General features: G+C 41.8%; 3 protein-coding genes across 7 annotated transcripts in view; 1 reads left to right on the forward strand and 2 right to left on the reverse strand.

Annotated features, from left to right (window-relative positions):
• PIR (pirin) overlaps positions 1-10,340 on the reverse strand; it is a 151,745-nt gene extending 141,405 nt beyond the window's left edge. The window contains exon 1 of one of the 2 annotated variants that reach the window (XM_070291355.1): positions 9,898-10,340. The gene's annotated coding sequence lies outside the window, so the exon portion shown is untranslated. The remainder of the gene's footprint in view (positions 1-9,897) is intronic. The other variant, XM_070291357.1, reaches the window with a different exon arrangement.
• The window catches only part of BMX (BMX non-receptor tyrosine kinase), a 46,101-nt gene extending 32,993 nt beyond the window's left edge, over positions 1-13,108 (forward strand). For 2 of the 3 annotated variants that reach the window (XM_070291347.1, XM_070291348.1), the window contains exons 13-19: positions 1,198-1,272; positions 2,100-2,271; positions 3,632-3,848; positions 4,803-4,867; positions 6,495-6,613; positions 9,967-10,124; positions 11,770-13,108. In XM_070291347.1, coding sequence (XP_070147448.1) covers positions 1,198-1,272; positions 2,100-2,271; positions 3,632-3,848; positions 4,803-4,867; positions 6,495-6,613; positions 9,967-10,124; positions 11,770-11,844 — 881 coding nt within the window. In that variant the 3' untranslated portion in view covers positions 11,845-13,108. The remainder of the gene's footprint in view (positions 1-1,197; positions 1,273-2,099; positions 2,272-3,631; positions 3,849-4,802; positions 4,868-6,494; positions 6,614-9,966; positions 10,125-11,769) is intronic. The other variant, XM_070291349.1, reaches the window with a different exon arrangement.
• A 299-nt stretch (positions 13,109-13,407) lies between these two features.
• ACE2 (angiotensin converting enzyme 2) overlaps positions 13,408-22,518 on the reverse strand; it is a 47,686-nt gene continuing 38,575 nt past the window's right edge. Inside the window, exons 15-18 of one of the 2 annotated variants that reach the window (XM_070291345.1) lie at positions 22,004-22,104; positions 20,290-20,406; positions 18,274-18,468; positions 13,408-13,758 (exon numbers count right to left, since the gene is read on the reverse strand). In XM_070291345.1, coding sequence (XP_070147446.1) covers positions 13,629-13,758; positions 18,274-18,468; positions 20,290-20,406; positions 22,004-22,104 — 543 coding nt within the window. In that variant the 3' untranslated portion in view covers positions 13,408-13,628. Of the gene's footprint in view, positions 13,759-15,211; positions 16,170-18,273; positions 18,469-20,289; positions 20,407-22,003; positions 22,105-22,518 lie in introns of those variants that run through there. The other variant, XM_070291346.1, reaches the window with a different exon arrangement.

Raw genomic sequence — 22,518 nt, forward strand, 5'->3', positions numbered from 1 at the left:
AAAGAAGATGTGGTGAAAGCGAAGTCGCTCAGTCGTGTCCGACTCTTTGCGACCCCATGGACTGTAGCCTTCCAGGCTCCTCTGTCCGTGGGATTTTCCAGGCAACAGTACTGGAGTGGATTGCCATTTCCTTCTCCAAAAGAAGATGTGGTACATATATACAATGGAATATTACTCAGTCATAAAAGAGAATGAAATTCTATCATTTGTAACAAGTCAGTGGACTAGAAGGTTTATGTTCAGTGAAATGTCATACAAAGAAAGACAAATACTTTGTTATCACATATGTGGAATCTAAAAATTAAACAAATGTATGAATATAACTAACCATACTCACAGATATAGAGAACAAACTAGTGGTTACTGGGGGAGAGACAGGGAAGGGGCAAGACAGGAATAGGGGATTAAACAATACAAACTACTATGTATAAAATAAACAAGTCATAAGGATATATTATACAGCACAGGGAAATATAGCCATTATTTTCTAATACCTTTAAATGGAGTATAATCTATAAAAATATTGAATCACTAGGTTGTACACCCAAAACTAATATAGTGTTGTAAATCCACTGTGCTGCTGCTGCTGCTGCTAAGTCGCTTCAGTCGTGGCCGACTCTGTGCGACCCCATAGACGGCAGCCCACCAGGCTCCCCCGTCCCTGGGATTCTCCAGGCAAGAACACTGGAGTGGGTTGCCATTTCCTTCTCCAATGCAGGAAAGTGAAAAGGGAAAGTGAAGTCGCTCAGTCGTGTCCGACTCTTAGCGACCCCATGGACCACAGCCGCTCCTCTGTCCATGGGATTTTCCAGGCAAGAGTACTGGAGTAGGGTACCATTGCCTTCTCCAGATGGCTAGCTAATAACACAATAATCAAAAAGGAAAAAAGTTAGCAAAAATGGGAAAAATTTTAAAATAGATTCCATCAAGAAACTAATTTTGATGAGATTTTTAAAAATCACATAAAGTAGTTTTACACTTTTAATTTTTGCTTTATATAGAACTAATTAGTCAAGTCCAGCAAATTAATTTTACAGGACGAATATGGTCAGAATAGATTCTGCATGAGAACATCCTGAACTCCGTGCTTTTTTAGCTCCTCTAGAGACAGCAGAAGCAGAGATGTGAACCAATGTAATGTAATGTGATGTGATACAATGTGATCAAGTGATGATACTGTTGCTGATTTCATTGCAGGCATGATCACACGACTCCGCCACCCTGTGTCGACCAAGGCCAATAAGGTTCCCATCTCTGTGTCCTTGGGAAGTGGTAAGGACATGCCCTTGTGGTCCTAAACTCCTATCTTTTTTGGTTTAAAAATATATATATTTATATGTATGTATACATACACTGACATACATTTTTATATATTATATATCTGGTGGCTCAGCGGTAAAAAATCCTTAGTGTGCTTAGTACCCTTAGCTTGGTAAAATAACATTTTCTTATAAAGCAAATTAAACTCTGATCTGGGAGAGTATCATTATCATAAGTATACAAGGTTGCAAACTAGCCCCATGATCAGGCACAGACTCCCAGAATAAGAAAGGATAGGCAGTGGATCCATCTTTTTGGTATGCTAGGGAGATTACAAAATTAGGTTGGGAGGATAGAAAAGATTTTAGTTTGTTCAAGAAAATTAATGAATATATTAGAGCTGAGGCCCTTCCTAGCACTATCTGAACAAGGATCTGCTTCCTGTCTTCCTTTTTTTTCCCCAGTAAATTTACAATAATGACACCCTCCCAAATCAGAGTTTAACTTGTTTTATAAGAAAATGTAATGTTATTTCACCAAGCTAAGAGCACTAAACACATCAAGTCTTTCCAACATACCTCTGGTTGGTAGAGGTTTTTTAACTCTAATCTTTCTTGTCACTAATTGAAGCTGTTCTGGTGGCACTGTCATGTGGTTTAACAGGTCATAAGATCACAGAACTAACAGTTTTCTTTTTAAGTGAGCAACTTTTTAAAAAAGGCTTGCTGTTCTTCATGTCGTCAATATTAAAGTCTCACTGGAGAGGAAGTCACTTGAGAAGCTGTTGGCCTCAAACCCTTCTATTCTTATCCTAAAGAGTGCCTGTCTTGCTTTATTAGGAATCTGGGAACTGAAACGTGAAGAGATTACCCTGTTGAAGGAGCTGGGAAGTGGCCAGTTTGGAGTGGTCCATCTGGGCAAGTGGAAGGGGCAGTATGATGTTGCTGTTAAGATGATCAAGGAGGGCTCCATGTCAGAAGATGAATTCTTCCAGGAGGCCCAGACCATGACGTAAGTTTCTTCTGAGAAATTGTTGTTTAGCCCTCATCATGAGAGGACATTCATGCTAACAGGACTGTCCCTAACATCTGTAAGGCCTGAATCATGAGTCCACATATCATAGACTATATAATGGAATATTAGCCACAAAAATGAAAAATGTCATTTGCAGCAATATGGATAGATCTAGATGTTAGCATATTAAGTGAACACACAAAAAGACAAATATCATATATCACTTACATGTGGAATCTAAAATGTGACTCAAATGAACTTATCTGTGAAAAAGAGACTCACAGACATACAGAACAGACTTGTGGCTGCCGGGGGGAGGGGAAGTGGGAGGGATGGACTGGGAGTTTGGGGTGCAAAATGCAAATGCAGATGCAAATTATTATATACAGAATGGATAAACAACAAGGTCCTACTGTATAGCACAGGGAACTATATTCTATATCCTGTAATAAACCATAATGGAAAAGAAAAAAAGAATCATCCTGTTAATTGACAAAAGTAGGTCAGTTACATAAGGAGTAATTGATGAACATCATAATAGCTGTGGGGACCTACTAGAAGTGCTATGTCATGTGGTTCTGGTTGTTGTTTAGCTGCTAAGTCATGTTCGACTCTTTTGTGACCCCATGGACTATAGCCCGCCAGGCTCCTCTGCCCATGGGATTCTCCAGGCAAGAATACTGGAGGGGGTTGCCATGCCCTCCCCCAGGGGATCTTCCTGACCCAGGGATGGAACCCATGTTTCCTGCTTGGCAGGAGGATCTCTTTACCACTGAGTCACCTAGGAAGCCCATGTCATGTAGTTACTATTTTCTAAATCTATTAACAAAAAATGACATAATAATAACTCAAAATGAAGCTTTTTTAAAAGAAAGGAAAATCACAACTAATCTCACTTCTCTAATATGACAACTGTTTTCATTTTACCTTCATATTCTATTTTTTTTAATGAAATGTTTAGACATCAGTTAGATGCTTTAAAATGGAAGTGACTGCTCTTAGGATATAGCTTCCTCCAAATCAGTCATAGAAGTTCTCAAAATGCTACAAGACTAAGCAGGATTTCTGAGGTAATAGACAGACCACTGCTTCCCTGATTCTCTGCAGGAAAGCTGAACAAGAACCCAAAGCAGCTTAATGGATGCTGAGGTTGTCAGCGCCCAAAAGGAGGCAGCATTTTTCTGCCTCCAAAGGCTAATGCTCCCAGAATCAGATTCTAAACTTACCCCTCTTTTCTGTTCCAGTATAAGGGCAGAAATTAAAACAGACAAAAATCTGACAGTGATTCTTTTTCAGGACATCTGGAAAATGGAGTATGGAAATTCAGTATTGAACTTTGAATATCTGTTGCTTCCAGGAAACTCAACCATCCCAAGCTGGTGAAATTCTACGGAGTGTGTTCAAAGAGATACCCTATATACATAGTGACTGAATATATAACCAATGGCTGCTTACTGAGTTACCTGAAGAGTCATGGAAAAAGACTTGAACCCTCCCAGCTCTTAGAAATGTGCTATGATGTTTGTGAAGGCATGGCCTTCTTGGAGAGCCACCAATTCATACATCGGGACTTGGTAAGGAAAGAAAGCCATCTCCAGCTCCCGTCTCCAGCAACGGGGCCATTGGGAGGGACGGCAAAGAGAGCATCTTCACTTACACTGCATTGGCAAAAAAGTTCATTTGGGTTTTTCCATAAGATGTTACAAAAAAACCCCAAATGAACTTTTTGACCAACCAATATTTTGTTCATTTGCTTAAGCACATGACACTTTTGTGATAAAAACCACAATTCAAAATAAAACACTTCAAGTATAAAAAGAATTTCTAAAGAAGCCATCAAGGTCTATGTAGTTAGGTTGTGGTATAATGGAAAACAGATGCAAAGGAAAGACTTTGGTCAATTTAGTGTTTCCCAGAACCAGTTAACCCAAGCTAACCTTTACTCCAGGAAGGATTTAGTGCTAAAGCAATCATTTAATACGATAACTGAAAATACAAAAAAAGGAATGCGTGCATCTTTGAGTCAGGGTGGATGTGGAGAGTATTCTGCTTGATTTGCACTGGTATTGATTGATCTTTAGAGATTTTCTGGTGCTAAACAGCAAACGTGCCACGCATGCTAGGCCAGTGCATTCCGGATTCTCAGTGCCGCATTTACACCTTCAAAGCGCCTGTTAACACACAGGGTCCTAGCAATGGAGAGGGAACCCCTAGACGTGATTTTTCCCTTCTTGTTGATGAGCTCAGGTTCTGTGTTTCATGTCTAATACCTCTCATGCTGTTTGACAAGGATGGATGCTTGAGGGAAGATACTTCTGTGAGCACATTGTCATTGTGGAAGATTGAAAATTGCAAAGGAAAAAAGACGACGTCTATACTCTAGATATTTCCTTTTAAATACAGCATTTGGGGTTGTGATATCTTAGATTTTGCTGACAAATGTCCCAAAGAGAAGGAAAATGTGTGATTTTGATGTCAGGGGATCCTTGGTCATTTTCACTATTGGTAATTTTGTTTTCCCTCTAAAGGCTGCTCGGAACTGCTTGGTAGACAGTGATCTCTCTGTGAAGGTTTCTGACTTCGGGATGACGAGGTAAGCCAGTTCCAAAAGGGCAACCAATGAAAGAAGGATTTCCATTCACATCTAAACGGGGATACAAAACATGCTCTGGATGGGGGGGCTTAGAAACCTGGATCTCCTCACTCACACCACCCCTGAACACTCATTTCTTCACTGATAAAAATAGGATTGTTCTTCAGAAATTATCCCAAGGCTCTCTTAATTCTTTCAAAACCTTGATAAATATTTTATAAATGTAAATAAATCCACAAAAGATCCTAAATATTCATATATAACCTGTTACAGCCAGGAAAAAAAAAAAAAAAACAAGAAAAGTTTAAAAATCCTTGATTGGGGCGGAGGTGGGGTGGAGAGAGAGAACACGTGCGTGTGTGTGTGTTTCTCCTTTAGCCCATTCTGGTTTTTTCTTCATACTATATGCTCAAATGGGCACAGCATTAACACTAGGAAAATTTTTCTTGTCATTTATTAAATTTTCTGTAGCATCAGGTAAGGCAGTAGACTCAGATTCTCTTGGCATTCTAGCAACACTTTAGGATTTGAAAAATTAGTTTGATTGTGATAGCAGTTTAAGAAGAATCTTCCATTTCCTGAATTCTGAATCTCTTACTATTTAAGCCTCAGAGCCAATTTTCATGGTTTTATACAGGAAATGAAGACATACCTGGTAGCCTTTCCATTCAACAAACATTTAATGCCTAGGCCCTGTGGGAGATACTGATATAAATGGGTTAATCCCTGCCCTCAAAATGCCCACAGTTGAGTCTAGAGGGCAAGCAGATATCCCTGCCATTGAGACAAAATACAGCTATAAAGTTGTGCCAATTCAACATAAACATAATTCTGAGGAGAGATAATATAGTTTCAAAAAGATCTGAAGAGTTGACCAAAGCCAGCCCTATATTTAGCAAACATGTCCCTAAAAACACTATAGGGAGACCTGTGTTTTATTTTTAAGTTTTCTTCAAAATTCATTATGAAAAGCTGCTCCTCTTCTGGAACCCCTAAATATTATAAACAAAAATGTACTGCATATCCTTGAACATATATTTTTATCATCTTGATATCTTCATAAGATATTGTTGTCCATCATTGCTTACAACAGCAGATTAGAAGCAACTTACACAGTTAAACAAATTACATTAATCCATAAGAGGGAAGACTATTCAGCCATTAAACATGATGCTGCACAAGAAATCGTAACCATGGGGAAAATGTTCTTGATATGTCGTTAAAGGAAAAATAAAAGCAAACCTCAGTACAACAGAAACCCAATTTTGTTCAAATTATATATAAAAAAAGATTGGAAAGTACAAGCAAAAATGTATCTTAAGTGGTAGCATGACTATCCTTGGGGTGGGATTCAGAGTGATTTCACTTTTATGTTTTTTTAAAAAATATTTTATATTTACAAAATACTTTGCATTCATATTTTGGTATTTTCAAAACTAGATATCATTTTTTAAAAATGCTTACAAGTCATAAGCAGCCTCTAGCTAAGCCCAAAAACTGAAAGATTCAGAAAATCGAGGCCCACAGCTGAGACTGGATGGCTGCAAGCCCTGCATCAGCCAGCAGAGGGCTTCCCACTTGATACAGCCAAGTGGTGTAAAGGCTGTGTTGATGTTTTCCCCTGCAGGTATGTTCTTGATGACCAGTATGTCAGTTCCGTAGGAACAAAGTTTCCAGTCAAGTGGTCAGCCCCAGAGGTGTTTCACTACTTCAAATACAGCAGCAAGTCAGACGTATGGGCATTCGGTAAGAATGTGGCCACATGAGACCCATTTCACAAGCTGGCTTCCACAACAGGAAACCACATAGCAGCAACATCCATTTTCAGCAAACCCTCTGAGCACTTACAAAATTACCTGTATACCCAGAGATAAGCAAGGGATTGAAGACGATGATAGTGACCCTTTCTTGGGTTGGTGTTAGGATGTCTGCCACTTACTGTATAATTGGTGTGTTGCTAACACCTCCTCATAAAAATCAAAAGGGCTAAAAGCTTTTTGCATTGAAGATTTTGTTTTCAAAAAGGAGTCACTGAAAACTAAAACCCAGTTTGCATGAGGTATAAAACGTTGAAGGGCTTAAAACGAAGTCATCAGCTTTGTGCATGAAAGTGGCATGATAACCATTATTCTGAGTTGAGCAATCTGGGGGGGGCATGCCTGGTGTAAACACCAAACATGAGTCAGCACTTTCTTTGGCCCATCCCAATTTCAGCTAGTGTCTTTGTTAAAATTCATCATTTAGATCAGGGGTCAGCAAACCATGACACAGAACCAATTCCAGTGGGCTGTTTCTACAGGGGAAGTTTTATTGGAGTGCTGCCATGTCCTCTGTACAAATGGTTTATGTATCGTCTGTGGCTGATTTTGTGCTTGCAGCAGTTAACTGCCACAGAGACTGCATGACCCTCAAACCTAGCAAACTTACTATGTGGCCTTCCCTATTTTATTAAAAGATCTGCATTGAAATTAAGTAAACATAATTACAAAATTGCTTCCCTGGTGGCTCAGTGGTAAAGAATCTGCCTGCCAAACAGGAGACACAGGTTTGATCCCTGGGTCAGGAAGAGCCCCTGGAGGAGGAAATGGCAACCCAATCCAATATTCTTTCCTGGGAAATCCCTTGGACAGAGGAGGAGCCTAGCGGGCTACAGTCCATGGGGTCGCAAAGAGTTGGACACGACTTAGCGAATAAACAGCAGCAGCAATTAGAAAACAGAGATAATTCTTAAATTGGGCTTCTGTAGATATTCTGGTATTTTTCCACATCAGTAGGAATGTCAGGCTTGTTTAAAATCACTGTCAGATGGGCCCAGGATAAGTATTACAAATTATCATAAGGTTATGGAATATATTAAATACAACTGAGAACTATTTCATGCCTGTCTTAGTCCATAAGTATAATTTGACTTTCTACATGACAACTGAGACTGTCTGAACAAAGGAAAATTTAGTTAGCCATTTATTTTTCTATGTGATAATTTTTTTAAATAATTCTTCCTTTTATAAAAGTGGTATTGTTCATTGTAAAAAATATTCCAAGAATTATACAGAAAAAGGAAAAACTACGAAGAGCATTTTAGTGAATACTTGATGTAATTTTGTGCTGATGAACTTGTCAAAATTAGTTTCAATCTCTTTGTACCAATTCATATGCCTTATAAAAGATACTAAAAAAAGATAAGAATCCAGGCCCGCCCCACTCCACTATCAGAAAATTGTTTTATTTAAAATATATCTTAGTCAAAGTCCCAGTGTACAAATAGATGAAATCAGAATGTCTCCAGTAGACCAAGAAGGAGTTTAGACCCCAGGCAGCCAAGCCACTACTCTGCCCCTTAAAGGTGGCCCCAGAGCCCTGACTGAATACAGTACAAAGATATTTCCGGAGTGTAAAGGGCAATTAATCAGGTTAGTTTGCATACCCATAACACCCTGCAAATACTTTGTTTTCAAGTTAATAAAAATTTCTTACTCAGAAAAAAATATCAGAATTTGTAATAGTCATAACTGCTTTTTGACCAAAAATTGTATTACCCAGGTCAACTGCTTATCTTTTATGTGCCAGAATTTGGCTGCAAAGATTTTCTGGCTGTTTCCAAAAACTAAATTCATTCTTAAATACTCTGACCCTAGTAAGAATACTCAAAATAAACCAAAACCTCTGAAAGCAATTATCAAAGAGGAGCCCCAGACATTTTAAGCAATGATATTATTCATGAGATAAGTGGACCCGCTTCAAAGGAGAGAGTTGTGAAGGAGTCAACAAATTTTTGGATGGTTCTTTTAGAATGTTTAAAACACACACACACAGTCTCCACAAATTGTAATAATGCCTGACTATAAATATTTTACATAAAATCTGTAGCCCTAAAAGTCAAAGTTTTGAAGTTAGTACTTCAGTTATGGTTCTAGAACAATTTTCTCCCCTCTTACATATGTCTGTTTTTCTAAAGCTTTTGAGGTTGGCTGACTGCTGGAATTCTCTGGCATGGCTAGTATGACAGCACAATGACCACCATTTAGAGAACTTAAAATGTCCCCAGTGTCCTTTAAGTGCTCCCAGTGTTTCATCCTGTTCAATCCTCATGACAACTTTGTGACATGCAAATATACACATATTACAGACGGGAAAGCAGAACTGAGAAGGGCAAAGAAGCTTGCCCACCTTGTAAGTGGCAAACCTGTGCCTCAAAAGCCATGTCTGACTGGCCCCAGACGCCACCCTCTTGCCCACCATGACCAGAGCTCAGTTCCTTAATCTGGAGTCTGCCATACTTTGGATACTTCCAGAAAACACTCTGTGAACTTCCAGAAAATGAGTCAGAAAATTCTGTGCATTCACTGTCTTGAGGGGAAGCCAATGGTTTTAAGCAGATTCTCAAAAGGACACCTGACCCACAAAGTATTTTAGAACACAGGTCCCCAACCTCTAGGGCAGAGACCCGGTGCCTCCTGTCAGATCAGTGGCAACATTAGCTTAGAAATAAAGTGCATGATAAATGTAACGCGTTTGAAACATCCCCAAACCATCCTGCCCCCTCCGGTCCCGGGGAAAAATTATCTTCCACGAAATGGGTCCCTGGTGCCAAGAAGGTGGAGAACCACCTTCCAGAGGACTGAGGCAATAGAAAAGCCGGAAAGTTGTCCATGACCTTATCTTAAATTTCCACCCAAAGGTAATGTGTGAGTGCCAGGAAATTATTGCCAAGGCAGAGAGAAAGGGCGGGGACTTCCACGCCTCGCTCGAAGGGTTGAAGCTGGGGCTGTCCCTGTGGCTTCGACGGGGCCGCCGCCTCTCTGAAGCAGCCCAGGGGCCCTGGCCCCAGGGACCTCCCCCTGCAGCGACCCAGGCCGCCTCCCCGTTTCCCAGCAAGAATGGGCGTCGGGGCCTCAGGGAGCAGGAATAAGAGAGCTGGGGCTCCAGAAGGGCTAGCCCAGTCTGTCCTCCCTAACCCGCCCTTCTTGCTGGGACTCATCCCCCAGGGACCCAGGCTCTGACCCAGAGCCTTGCTGACGCGTGAAGCTCACGGGACAAACTGTACATTCTGACGTGGGCTCTCTTTCCTCTGTCGGCTGGCCGCCCTCGTCGCGGGGCAGGGATCCTGATGTGGGAAGTGTTCAGCCTGGGGAAGCAGCCCTACGACTTGTACGACAACTCGCAGGTGGTCGTGAAGGTCTCCCAGGGCCACCGGCTCTACCGGCCCCAGCTGGCGTCGGACACCGTCTACCACATCATGTACAGCTGCTGGCACGAGGCGAGTGCCCCACGACGGGGCGGGGCGGGCAGCGGCGCGGCGCACCCGGCGGCTTGTTGGGTCACCGCCGGAAGGAGCGCTTCTGAGCGCAGGCACTTGCTCCAGGGGCTTTCCGAGTGGCTCAGTGGTGAAGAGTTGGCCGCAGTACAGGAGACACAGGAGATGTGGTTCAGTCCTTGAATCTGGAAGATCCCCTGGAGAAGGAAATGGCAACCCACTCCAGTATTCTTGCCTGGAGAATCCCATGGACAGAGGAGCCTGGCGGGCTGCAGTCCATGGGGTCGGACAGGACTGAAGCGACTGAGCATGCGCACACTTGCTACAGAGCAGGTGACGATGGCCCTGGGCCCCTGCTGAAACCAGCACTATAGGTGCCAACAATTTTGTTCATATTTCTTTATGGCTCTGTCGAGTCTTAGTTGTGGTTATGCTCTTCTTACTTGCTCTGTCATGTCCGACTCTTTGTGAACCCATGGACTGTGGCCCGCCAGGCTCCTTTCTGTCCATGGAATTTTCCAGGCAAGAATACTGGAGTGGGTGACCATTTCCTTCTCCAGGGAATCCTCTCCACTCAGGGATCGAACCGTGTCTTCTGCGTCTCCTGTATTGGCAGGATTCTTTACCACTGCACCACCTAAGAAGCTCAGCTTACTTTTAAATTCACTTACAGTTAAATTTTATTTTAAACTTAGTCAGTCTTGACCATGCACAAAACTCTTTTCCCAGCGTCCACTTTCCACAAAACTCTTTACCACTTTTTGTAGTCATAATTTTATTTTCCCACTCAGAAACAGACACCTGTAAGTCACACCTGCTTCCTTTTCTCTTGGTGCCGGTTTAGTTGCTAAGTTGTGTCTGGCTCTTTCTGAATAGTTTTCTTAGCTATTTTGCATATTTAAAATCCACAAACTAGATAATCAATTTGTTCAGCTTAAAACAAGCTTGTTCATATTTGGAAGAGTTTGTATTCTAACTTGGGAGATTCATCATCTCTATGTTATTGATGTGTCCTATTCAAAGACAACCAATGTTATTTTCTATGTGCTCAATTCTACACTTGTGTTTTTCAGCAGCATTTTAAAGTTTTCCTCATTTGGGGGGTACTTTTTTTAGTATTTTATTGGGGTTTGTTGCTATTGTAAATGGAGTTTTCTCTTCCAGTATATCTTCTAATTGGTTATATATATATATATACATATATATAGACTATCCAGTGTTCTTGCCTGGAGAATCCCAGGGACGGCAGAGCCTGGTGGGCTGCCATCTATGGGGTCGCACAGAGTCGGACACGACTGAAGTGACTTACCAGCAGCAGCAGCAGCAGCAGCAGCAGGAAGACTATAGATTTTGTCAGTTAATTTTATATGCTGCTCTCCTGATGAATTCCTTTGTTATTTGGGTTTGTTCTATCATTAATTCTCTTGGTTTTTCAAGGTATGCAGTCGTATCTTATGCAAATAAAGATACTCTTATTTTTCTTTCCCAATTCTTAGGGTTCTATTTGTTTTCTCTTTAGAAGAAATGTCTATAGCATTTCCACATTTTAAGAATTGCTAGTTTTAGGACTGAAGTATAAATATTTTACATAGTTTATTTTAAATCGGAACCCTCATAAATTAAACCATTGGATTTTTCTTTTATCTAGCTTCCAGAAAAGCGTCCCACATTTCAGCAGCTCCTATCATCCATTGAACCACTTCGGGAAAAAGACAAGCCTTGAAGAAGTGAGAAGATCTGATGAGAATGAGTATAAATGTTGACCAACATTTTCATTCTTTTTAAGGAAAGTAGCCTAGCACAGATGTTGTAATTTAGCTAGTTTTGCTTAACGGTATTCTGTGTGCTGTTTTATCTGTTCTATTATCTAGAAAAAAACAAGGTAGGAAACAAAAGATTTCCTTGATATTTAGGTCAAGTGGGTGATTTTGTTTATGCTTCTCTTAGTATTACACCTCCCAGCCTATAGCAGAAGCACATTTTCTGACTGCAAAATAGAGAGGATGTATATTATGTGTAAAGATTGAACAGAAATGAAAAATTAGTTTTTGGATATTTGTTGTTTTTCTTAATATCACCACTATCATGATAATTAAATATGCTATTAACAAGTATAGAAATGGTGACACCTGCCTTCATGTCTCAATGGTTTCAGTCTTTAGCATGCATGAGAATCAACTGGAGAGTTTATGAAAACACAGATTCATTAGGAACTACCCCAGAGATTCTGGTACAGCAGGTCTGAACGCAAGTTGAGAATTTGTATTTTTAATAACCTCCCAGATATTTCTGTGCAATCATTCCGAATTGCCCTAGGAGACCTCATTATGTGGTGGGCACCATTAGGTGTTTCATAATTCAATTCAAATGATACAGTTCTCATCTGATATCCAAATCAGAACAATGGATTTATGTCATCATGTACACAAATATACAACTGAAACTAAACAACATTATTCAATAATATGTTAACTATGTGTCACAGAGACAACTTTTAAAGATGCTACGGTAAAACTTGATGCCTTTTTCCTTATGCTCAAACTATTATGAATTTCAACTCAATTATAACCATGGTCTTGTATCAGATTGTTGCTTTCTATAGTACTCTGCCCTTATTTGCAGGGGATAAATTCCAAGACCCCCAATGAATACCTGAAACCAAGGATAATACCATATCCCATATATAATATGTTTTTCTATACATACATACCTATGATCAAGCTTAATTTATAAGTTAGGCACAGTAAGAGGTTAACAGCAATAACTAATAATAAAATTGAACAACTATAATATACTGTAATAAAAGTTATGTGAATGTGGTCTCTCTGTCAGAATATCTAACTGTACAAATTTAATGCCTTTTCCATCTTAACTAAGCACTTAATGCACTGCGGCTGTAACTTTTGCAGTTTGATGTGAGACGGCAAAACTAGTATGAACTCTTCTTTCTTCACAATTTCACCGATAAAAGATTCATTGTTACCGTAGATCTCAGCCATCTCAGCATTCATTTTTTTCTTTCCATATTGAGAACTTTCACCCTTTCGCTTAAAGGAAACTAAAACTTTAGGGCTTCTCTCTGGCATTTCCAAATCACCAGCATCACTCCTCTGGCACTTTGGGGCCAGGATTAAGAAAAACAAGTGTCCCTTGAACACCGCACTGTGAGACGGTGACAGCAGATCCGATAACTACGGCCACTAAGCGACTAATGGGCGGGACACACCAGACAAAGGGACAATTCTCGTCCTGGGGGAGCAGAGTTGGCGTCACGAGATTTCACCACTTTAAAACTCATGAATTGTTTATTTCTGAAATTTTCTACTAAATATTTTCATATAGTGGTTGACTGCGGGTAACTGAAACCACCAAAAGTGAAACTGGGGATAAGAGAGGCCTACTGTAACCATTTAAAATCCTCCAGTCTGGAGCCTGGGGACTTCTGGCTAATTTGATAACTGAACTTTCTCTTTCCGTCTTCTATCTTGACACAGAAGTACAGGAGTCCTATTTTAGCTTCTCAGGACTATTACTAAAAGGTACTGTAGCTTTCAAACTGTTCCTGGGAATGTCCACCTTCACGGCCTGCTGCTGAACCCTTAGGTTTTCATCATTTTGGAGTCCGTCATTGTCATGTCTGTAATGTCAAGAAGGGAGAGAGAAAGGTTATGTGAAGGGCTCTGTTACAGTGAAAAGACGCTACTGTTTTCTAGACAGAACAATCTCCCTTTAGAGATGTTCACACCCTTCCTCATTCCTCTCCCCCTCAGCTATTGTGAATGATTGTTCTTGGTTATTTGTTCCTTTTTTTTTTTTCTCTTAACAGAGGCACACAAATCTCATGGAACTTTTGAAACAGCCACTAGGGCATTTATATGTTCAGTGAGCATTTATTTAGCAGGTACTGTGTGCCAGGTTCCTTCCTCCCCAAGAAAAAGGAACAAATGATACAGCCCCTCCCCCTCAACAGGCTCACTGTCAGGAGTGGGTGCCAGTCTTTGCAGCTCTGATTCCATCCACCAGAGACTTGCACCACAGACTTAATGCCCCCATGAGAAAGATTTCTCATGCCCAAACTAGGTCTTCCTGGTCCCCCCTGCCGAAGGGTGTTTTTCTTTCTTCTCCTTATTTTTATATACTTGATCTTCTAAAGATGAAACTGAGCAGGACTCTATGGGACCTTCCTGGGGAAAGACACTCCCCCCTTTTCCCATCACCCTGCCTCTTGTTTGTAGAAAATTTTTAGCTTCCTAGACCTTCCCTGCATTCTAAAGGGCAAATTTCATAAGAGAAAAGAGAAAATGCAGAAACAAAGAAAAACAGTCAATCAAGACAAAATAATCATAGTTTAGCCATAAAGCAAAGTAAAGGAACTTTAGTTCCTCCTCAAGGGTTACAGATAATATCCTGAGCCATGTCCTTGAGCTGTTTGGCAGATACTAAGATCCCTACCAGGTGTAAGAACTTAACTGCATCCTGACCACCAGCACGTAGACCCCAGACCGGTTACAACCAGAAGGTTGATGATGCTGACTCTTGAAATACCACCCAAGCTACCTCACCATCAGCCGATCAGAAGAATGTCCACAAGCTGATCAGGCACCCTACAACCCTCAGCTCTAATGTTGCCTTTAAAAGCCCTTTCCTAAAAGTGAGCAGGAAGTTCTAGTCTTTTGAGCACAAGCTGCTAGTTCTTCTTACTTGACTAAGTTACTCTACAGTATGCTGGTCACCACATAAAGTGAACTGATAGGTAGAGTTTGGATATTTTAATCTACATAATCCATTTTATACCAGTTTTCAGGTCTGTATTGGATTCTGTGCTCAGAACTGGGCTAGGGGCTCTGAGATTTGTAAAACCATTGCCAAGTTTGGCTCCTAACCTAAGAGTGTAGATGCTCTTAACACAACTCTTTTCAACTGATTTTATTGAACATGATCACTTTATACAATAAAGTAACTGAACATACTGGGATGCACTTCAAGACATGTGGGAGGTCGGGACACCCAGGCAGCTTTGTCCCTGGAAGTGAAAAGCAGAGAGAATCCACGGAAGGCCGAGCACAGAAGTACACACGAGACCACAGGAGTGTGTAAATCAAGTGTTTATTGTCTTTGTGAGCTTTGTGCTCAGCACTACTCAAACATTATGGGTAAATACAGAAGATTCAAGAGATTGGGAGCCCACTTCAGAAGCGGCATTCAGTTGGGGTCCCCGTGCACTTCACAGTTAGAGAGCAACGGGAGCAAGTTCCTATTATGGCAGCTTGGGAGGGGGTTCATGGCGGCCCCTAGGGCTAGGGTGATGTCAGAAAGACGGTGGCCAAGCAGCTTGAAAGCAAAAAGGCAATGTCCTCCAATGGCTGTCTGGATTCTCTCTTCTGTAGCCCTGTCACTCTGAAGAAGGCATGTTCTGGTCCAATCATGACTGGGGAGAATCACTAGAGTACTTAGATTAAGTTAACGTGAAGAGAGCATGTCCTCCTTTACACTTGAAGTAAACCCAAGTGAACAGTGCATGCCAGGCTCCACCTCGCAGCTCCATCCATTCACAGGCACGTCCTTAAGGGCCATCTGTCCAGATTCCACACACTTGCTCCTGCCCTGTATCCTTTTTTTCCATCTCCAGCAACACAATGGAAATTTCCATTTCCATTACCCCTGAACAGCCTGTGAGGCCAAAGACATACTGTCTCTATTCTCAAACAGAAACATCTCTTTAAGGAAATAGAAGTCAAGTCCTGAGGCAGAAACAAGTACTAAAAGTGATGCAAGGGGAGATGCCCTCTTCTCAGGCATGCCTTCTTTGGACAGCTTTTCCTGAACAGAGCCAGAGCTTTGACAGTTAATGACATTCTTATAATTGCCTATGTTCTGTACTGTGAAAGTAATATTTACATACAATAAAATCATCTCAAGAGGAAATAAAAAAGATTTTTCTAAAGCGAAGTCTGAACATCATCAGTATTTTGGAATCCTGAATTATTTTCTCCTTTATTCAAGTCCACAGAGCCATAAGGATTTTCTTCACTGCTTGCTTGATTTTTCCTGTTAAATAAAGTGAACTCACCTTAATATCATGATCTTAGAGTGACACGGCCTCCCTTGGACTCCAATGGCCCGGGTATCTTTTCCATCTCAGCATCTTACCACCTGTACTCATTTGCATACCAGTCCCCTTTTAATGGACTGTGGGCACCCAGAGTGCATTGAATTCACTTCTTTAGCCCGATGATCAGTTGGCACGATGGTTGGCAGAGTAGGAGACTGGTTAGGGTATAAGCTCTGAAGTCTGAGAGTGGGGGCCTCTGTGCCTCAGTCTAACTATTCAGAAAATGATGGCAAATATGTAAACTCAGTGAAATAACGCTGGCAGAGTACTCACAGTATCTGGCATATAATCTCCAATAAATATTAACCATTATTATTATTTTTAGGAACTCAGTGGTCGTTTAGCCAATCACTTCATTATAAAAAACTTCCCTACTAAATTACCACTTTCCAAAGTATGAAGGTCAGGATAGGCCCGCTTTGTACTACAACAACCAGCTTTAGAAACCGAGTGCATATCTTCATGCGTTACTGACTAGCTGTGCAAACTTGAGAGGGTTTCTTGGCCTCTCTGAATTTCTGTCTTATATATACATGAACATAATTACATAGTTATATATTATACAATTGCTGAATACATTAATGTAAGAAATACATAAGCAGTCTTATTTTTTTGTGTAGCTTCTATTAATGCAGTGTATAGCATGAAGGAAGAGCCCAAAGAGAATTTCTTTGATGAATGAACTTTGGAATAGCATCTCACATGCAAACCTGTACTATGAAGAAGAGCACTTCTCAAACTGTAATGTGCGTATGAGTTACCTGAGGGCCTTACTAAAATGCAGATTCTGATACACTGGGTCTCCAAAAAACTGATCATTTTTCAGAGTCACAGACTTATGGTTGCCAAAGGGGAAAGGGGGGAGGGATAAATAAGGACTTGGGGATTAACAGATACACACTACTATATAGAAAATAGATAACCAGCAAGGGCTCAGTGTATAGCACAGGGAACTCTGTACTCTCTAATAATCTCTATGGGAAAAGAGTCGGAAAAAGAATAGATGTGTGTGCATGTATAACTGAATTACTTTGCTGTATACCTGAAACTAACACAACATTGTCCATCAACTATACAATTAAAAAAATTTTTTTAAAACTGACCATTTTTGTCAACTTTAGGAAGGGAACTTGGAAGCAAAGAGTGACAGGGAAACTCTATATATCCTTTTGTATTTAAAACATTTTTACTATATGAATATATTTTTGTCAATGCCTAATTTTAAAAATGAAGTTATTTGTGGAAACAATATAGTGAAGAAGACTAAGCAAAACAGACTAGTGTATATAAAAATTAAAGAACACATTTAAACAACCTAATGTGTGCAAAGAGTTTTGTTAGCTGTTATAAAATATAATTAACCTCAATTACACAAGCCCAACAAAATAAACGCTGTCTCAAGATCAGAAAACAAATCTAGTGGCAGGGCACAACTATACATCAGGCCTCTGGTGATTTAAATCCACAGTGAACTTGGATCTTCAACTTGAGAACAATTTAGAGGGTGCCTGACCCATGAACTGAGGGTATAGTAAGGCGTCCAGGCCATGGGAGGAGGGCTGCAGAGGATTCAAGCATAGCAGTTTGGAGCAAACCTCAGAGCTCATTCTTGAACGATTTCACAGTTCAAATCCATCACTAATGCATTCTCTAGGATCACTTCTAGACTAAGGAGGACTCCTCAGTAAGGATAATTCCCCCCCCCGCCCCGCCCCCGCCCGCCCCGAGCCCACTCACCACTGCAGAACTTGGAGTGTCTTTTAGCAGTAGGGAAATGATGCTGTGGCCAGGACGGAGTTTACTGGGGCAGACCAGTAGTAAACCCCAGGCTGGAGATCTCCTGTATGGTGGGGCCTGCTAGGGTGGTGAAGTGCTGATGAAATCTGGTGAACTTCTAGCGGGTGCACAAGAATGTGCAGCTGTGGAATTGTCCACGTGCGTAACTGGCTTGTACAACCTACCACTTACTGCAAATTTTCCAGTTAGTTTTCATGAAACTGTTCTGTTTTAGGATAAATCAGTCCAAGAAAGGTCACTTACTTCCTTTGATCTCGGATCCCAGTGAAGATGAGCACAACAATACCAATCACTACCACTCCCATCACGACCCCAAAGATAATCAGCCATATGGTGACAGGTGGCTCGTAAGGGGGTCTCAGCGTTGGCTGAATCCCCAGAAACTCCAGGCTGTTGTCATCCAGCTGGAAGGCATCATTGATACGGTCCCGGCACAACCTATTCCCAAAAGCAAAACACTCAGGCAAAAGAAAACGGTGCAGTGATTTGCTGCCTATATCACTGTCTCCAAAAGGATTTGATAAGGCTTACCCGAAGAAGCAATGAAATCAAAGTCAATAACCAGGTTCACTGACAGATTTGAGTTTTAACAATTATACCTCTTCCATACCGTGTGATCTAGATTAGGTTTGGAAACAGCTTCACTGGAAAATGAGGTTGCAAGTGTGGAAATGTGCAGATGGCTGGCATTTGTTCATTTGTGACTACTGTGTTGTAAAGGCGAAGTTGCATGTTTGGTAAGAATTTCCCTTCTGTTGAAGTATGTCTACAATGACTTTATATCAAATAATGGAAAAGGACAATCGGATCCACCTCTTCTACAAATGAACCAGGCCCTATACACAAGTCTCAACAGCTGCATTTTCCAAATAAAAGGTGTTGACATCCTAATAAATGACAGCTCTGGGGAGGAACACAGGGAAGGAGCCTTTGCCAAATTCCCCAGCACTGTGCTGGGATATGGCCGAATTTCATAGAGGAAAAAAGGATGAAGGTTATTTTTAAAACAAAAAACAGTGAAATGTTCAGTATTCCAGACTGAAAACCAAAGTGTCTGGCATCCCATTCTCCTGTCATTGAATACAGTGCAGGTCAGGAAGTCAGAGTCCAGCCAGAGAGAGAGAGAGAGCGATCCAAGTAGCAACCTCCACCTGAAAGAGTCTCGTCACTCTGGAAATAGGAAGTTTGAGGACTCCCCAGAGCTTGCAGGAATGCTGGGCTCCTTCGTGATGATCTCAGCTAGCACTTTCCCCCAAGACAAGTCTTGTGGAGGCAGCCACTGAGTCTGGGTGTGCTTGGGTTGTAAACCCCACTAAGCCAGATTTTCTAGGCCAACTCTGCCCGGCAAGTCTTGGTTCTGCTTCTAAAGACGACAAGCAGCCCAAGAGCGCCGCCTAGAAGCATTTCCCATAGCAATGGTATATTAAGCCTTTTTTTCTTCTCTTTCTCCTTTTTTTTAATGACAAGGGGAAACATCAACATCTATCCAGCCTGGTGGGCTACAATCCACGGGGTCGCAAAGAGTCGGACACGACTGAGTGACTAACACTTATTTAGTATTTAAGGAATCCTGTCCCTGCCTGCCTTGTTTCAGACTTTGGTTAAATGAATTCTGCATCAAAGCCCCTACAGCAATGATGGCGACACCTGCCCACGTACCCTCTGCATTTACCATTTTCCGGGCGTGCTGGTTAGACTTCCTTCAGCCAGGACCTACTGCCTTTGCCTGAGAGCATTCTCAGGCTACAAGATTCAGCCCTATCCGCAGACCAGTAAGGCTGGGGAATTACTGTCCCCTGTACGCAGTTCTCAACCAGTGACTAATGGGAAGTGGTGAATAAATACCCCAGCTCTGATGGGACAATTCTGGTGCATGTTCCACACCATCTCCCAGAATTCCCAGCAGAATGGAGTTCTAGCTGCCCACAGTGGTAACTTGCTCATAACATGTCAGGTTACCTTCCTTCCATTCTGTCTCCAGTCCACACTCAATCCATTCTTCCTGAGGTGACTTCCCAAATAAACTACTTACTTTCAAATCTTTGTCTAAGGACCTGCATCTGGAGAAACCCAATGAAGGCAATCCCCTTGCTATGCGATCCTTTTGGAATTAAAACCCAAGTTTTTCAGATGAGGAAAAACACGCAAATGACTCAGAACAGTGCCTGGCACCTTTAGGAACACACAAATCATTTCGTTACTGTTGTTGTATTGGGACCCCCTCACCCTTCTATCCTACATTTGAAAGTAAAATATCACCTGATGGCATTTTCAACTTCAGTTCTAGGAATGATGTCAGACACATTGTTGGGTGACGTGACAAAGAACTTGAAGGAGATTCTTGGTTTCTTGTCACTCACCCACACGTTCTCTTCCCTGCGGAGAAACAAAAGAAACATTTTCCCTGGTGGCACAGAGGACACTGTGAAGAGAATGAAGACTTCTACTGCTGGAGATCGGGGGACAATCACAGAGTAGAGTGGAGAGCCCTGGAGCAGGGCCTGTCATGGAAGGATGTCACTGTCCCAATAACCTTGACACTGCCCAAAGCACATGAACTCAATTCCCTAAAGTGTGAGAACAAGTCTTGGCATGATTGGTTCTGCTACCATATAAGAACCACAGTTTTTTTCAGTGATAGAAATATTTCAAACAAAGCAGCAGAAGAATCAGCGAGGAATCACTGGTGACCCAGGATTGTGATAACATGGCGGGCAGCGATGGCTCCCTTCCGTGGACAGAGGCAGTGCCCTGATATCTTCCAACTGGGCCCCTCCTGGCAAAACTCGTCATGTTGCCCCCACAGGTGAGGGTGAGGAGTGGGGTTTATAGTAAGATGTGATAAGACTATGCTCTCACAGCTGATGAGACTGATCCTAATAAAATACAAGGCAGGGACTTCCCTGGTGGTACAGTGGATAAGAATCTGTCTGCCAATGCAGGGGACAGGGGTTCGATCGCTGGTCCAGGAAGATTCCACATGCCACAGAGCATCCAAGCCTGTGCCCCACAACTACTGAGCCTGTGCCCTAGAGCCAGCCAGCCCCAACTACTAAGCCCACATGCCTCCTGCCTAGCGACTGTGCTCTGCAAGAAGCAGCCTGTGCATGACAACGAAGAGTAGTCCCCTGCCTGCCACCACTAGAGAAAGCCCACAGGCAGCAATGAAGACCCAGCGCAGCCAAAAATAAATAAAACAACGAATGTTTACTGAAAAAAAAACAAAAAAAGATCCAAGGCAGATCACGTGCTTCAGAGCGTTTCTCATGCAGAAGGAAAGCCAATGGCCTTAGAATGTCTTTGGAGGCGCACACAAACTTTCTTCTCGCCTTTCCACCCCCAAGGCCCTGTCTGCCCCGACCGCACCTCCTGTCTTCTATTAGCTCACTCTGCTCCAGCCACACTGGCCTCTTTGCTGTTCCTTCAATAGGTGAAGGATTCTTGTTCCTTGGGATCTTTCTACTTGCTATTTTTCAAGCTGCAACATTTTTCCCCATGGTCTGCACCTCTGACTCTCTCTCCTGTTTCAGCTATTTGTTCAAATACTAACAAGGTCTTCCTTGACCATTTTAGTTAAAATGGAACCCTACACACACACACACACACACACACACACACACACACACAACAGATACATTAGAATACAAGCTCAATGAAAGCAGAGATTTCTGCCTTTTGTTTTCAGTGCTGAGGGTGCATGAGAGCATTTGGGGAAAAGAAACGGAGAGGAGAGAAAGTGCGGGGGGAAGAGGTGAGGAGAGGGCCATTTAATAATAACAAAGCTCTTCCATCTACACGTCAAATAAGTCACAAGCATCCCTAAAAAAAGGTGGCCCTAATTCCAGGACATCAATGAGGTTTAATAGTAGTTAGGAGGTTTTTCTCAATTTCACGTGAATAAAAGCTAAAGCATAAAACTTTCTGATCCAAGAGTAAGGGAAATACTGATTGAGAGCACAGCACATCAACTCACCCAAAAGGAATGGTCTCATTTCTTTCTTTTAAAAAGTACTTTCTCATGGCATATGCCACAGACGACCGGAACAAGTACATTTCGTTGTCATTCCATTCATACTGCAAATTCACAACAAAAACACTGCTCAGTAGAGATCATGGGGTCATTAAAACCTGATATTCCACAAGCCTTTTTTTTTTTTGGCCATGCCATGCATCTTGTGAGATCTTAGTTCCCAGTCCAGGGATTGAATACACACCCTCAGCAGAGAGAGCTCAGAGTTCTAACCACTGAACCACCAGGGACTTCCCAACATGTGTTAATTTTAAATTGTCTAATATGCCAAAGATTCTAGCTCTGCCTAAAGTCGGTGATCCCCAACTTGAGTGTGCCCTGGCATCACCTGGAGGGCTTGTCAAATCACTGAATTCTGGACCCAGGCCTCAGAGAAGATCTGGAATTCTGCATCTCTAACAAGCTCCCATGGAGAAGGCAGTGGCACCCCACTCCAGTACTCTTGCCTGGAAAATCCC

The sequence above is a fragment of the Ovis canadensis genome, chromosome X (assembly GCF_042477335.2).
Source record: "Ovis canadensis isolate MfBH-ARS-UI-01 breed Bighorn chromosome X, ARS-UI_OviCan_v2, whole genome shotgun sequence".
NCBI lineage: Eukaryota > Metazoa > Chordata > Mammalia > Artiodactyla > Bovidae > Ovis > Ovis canadensis.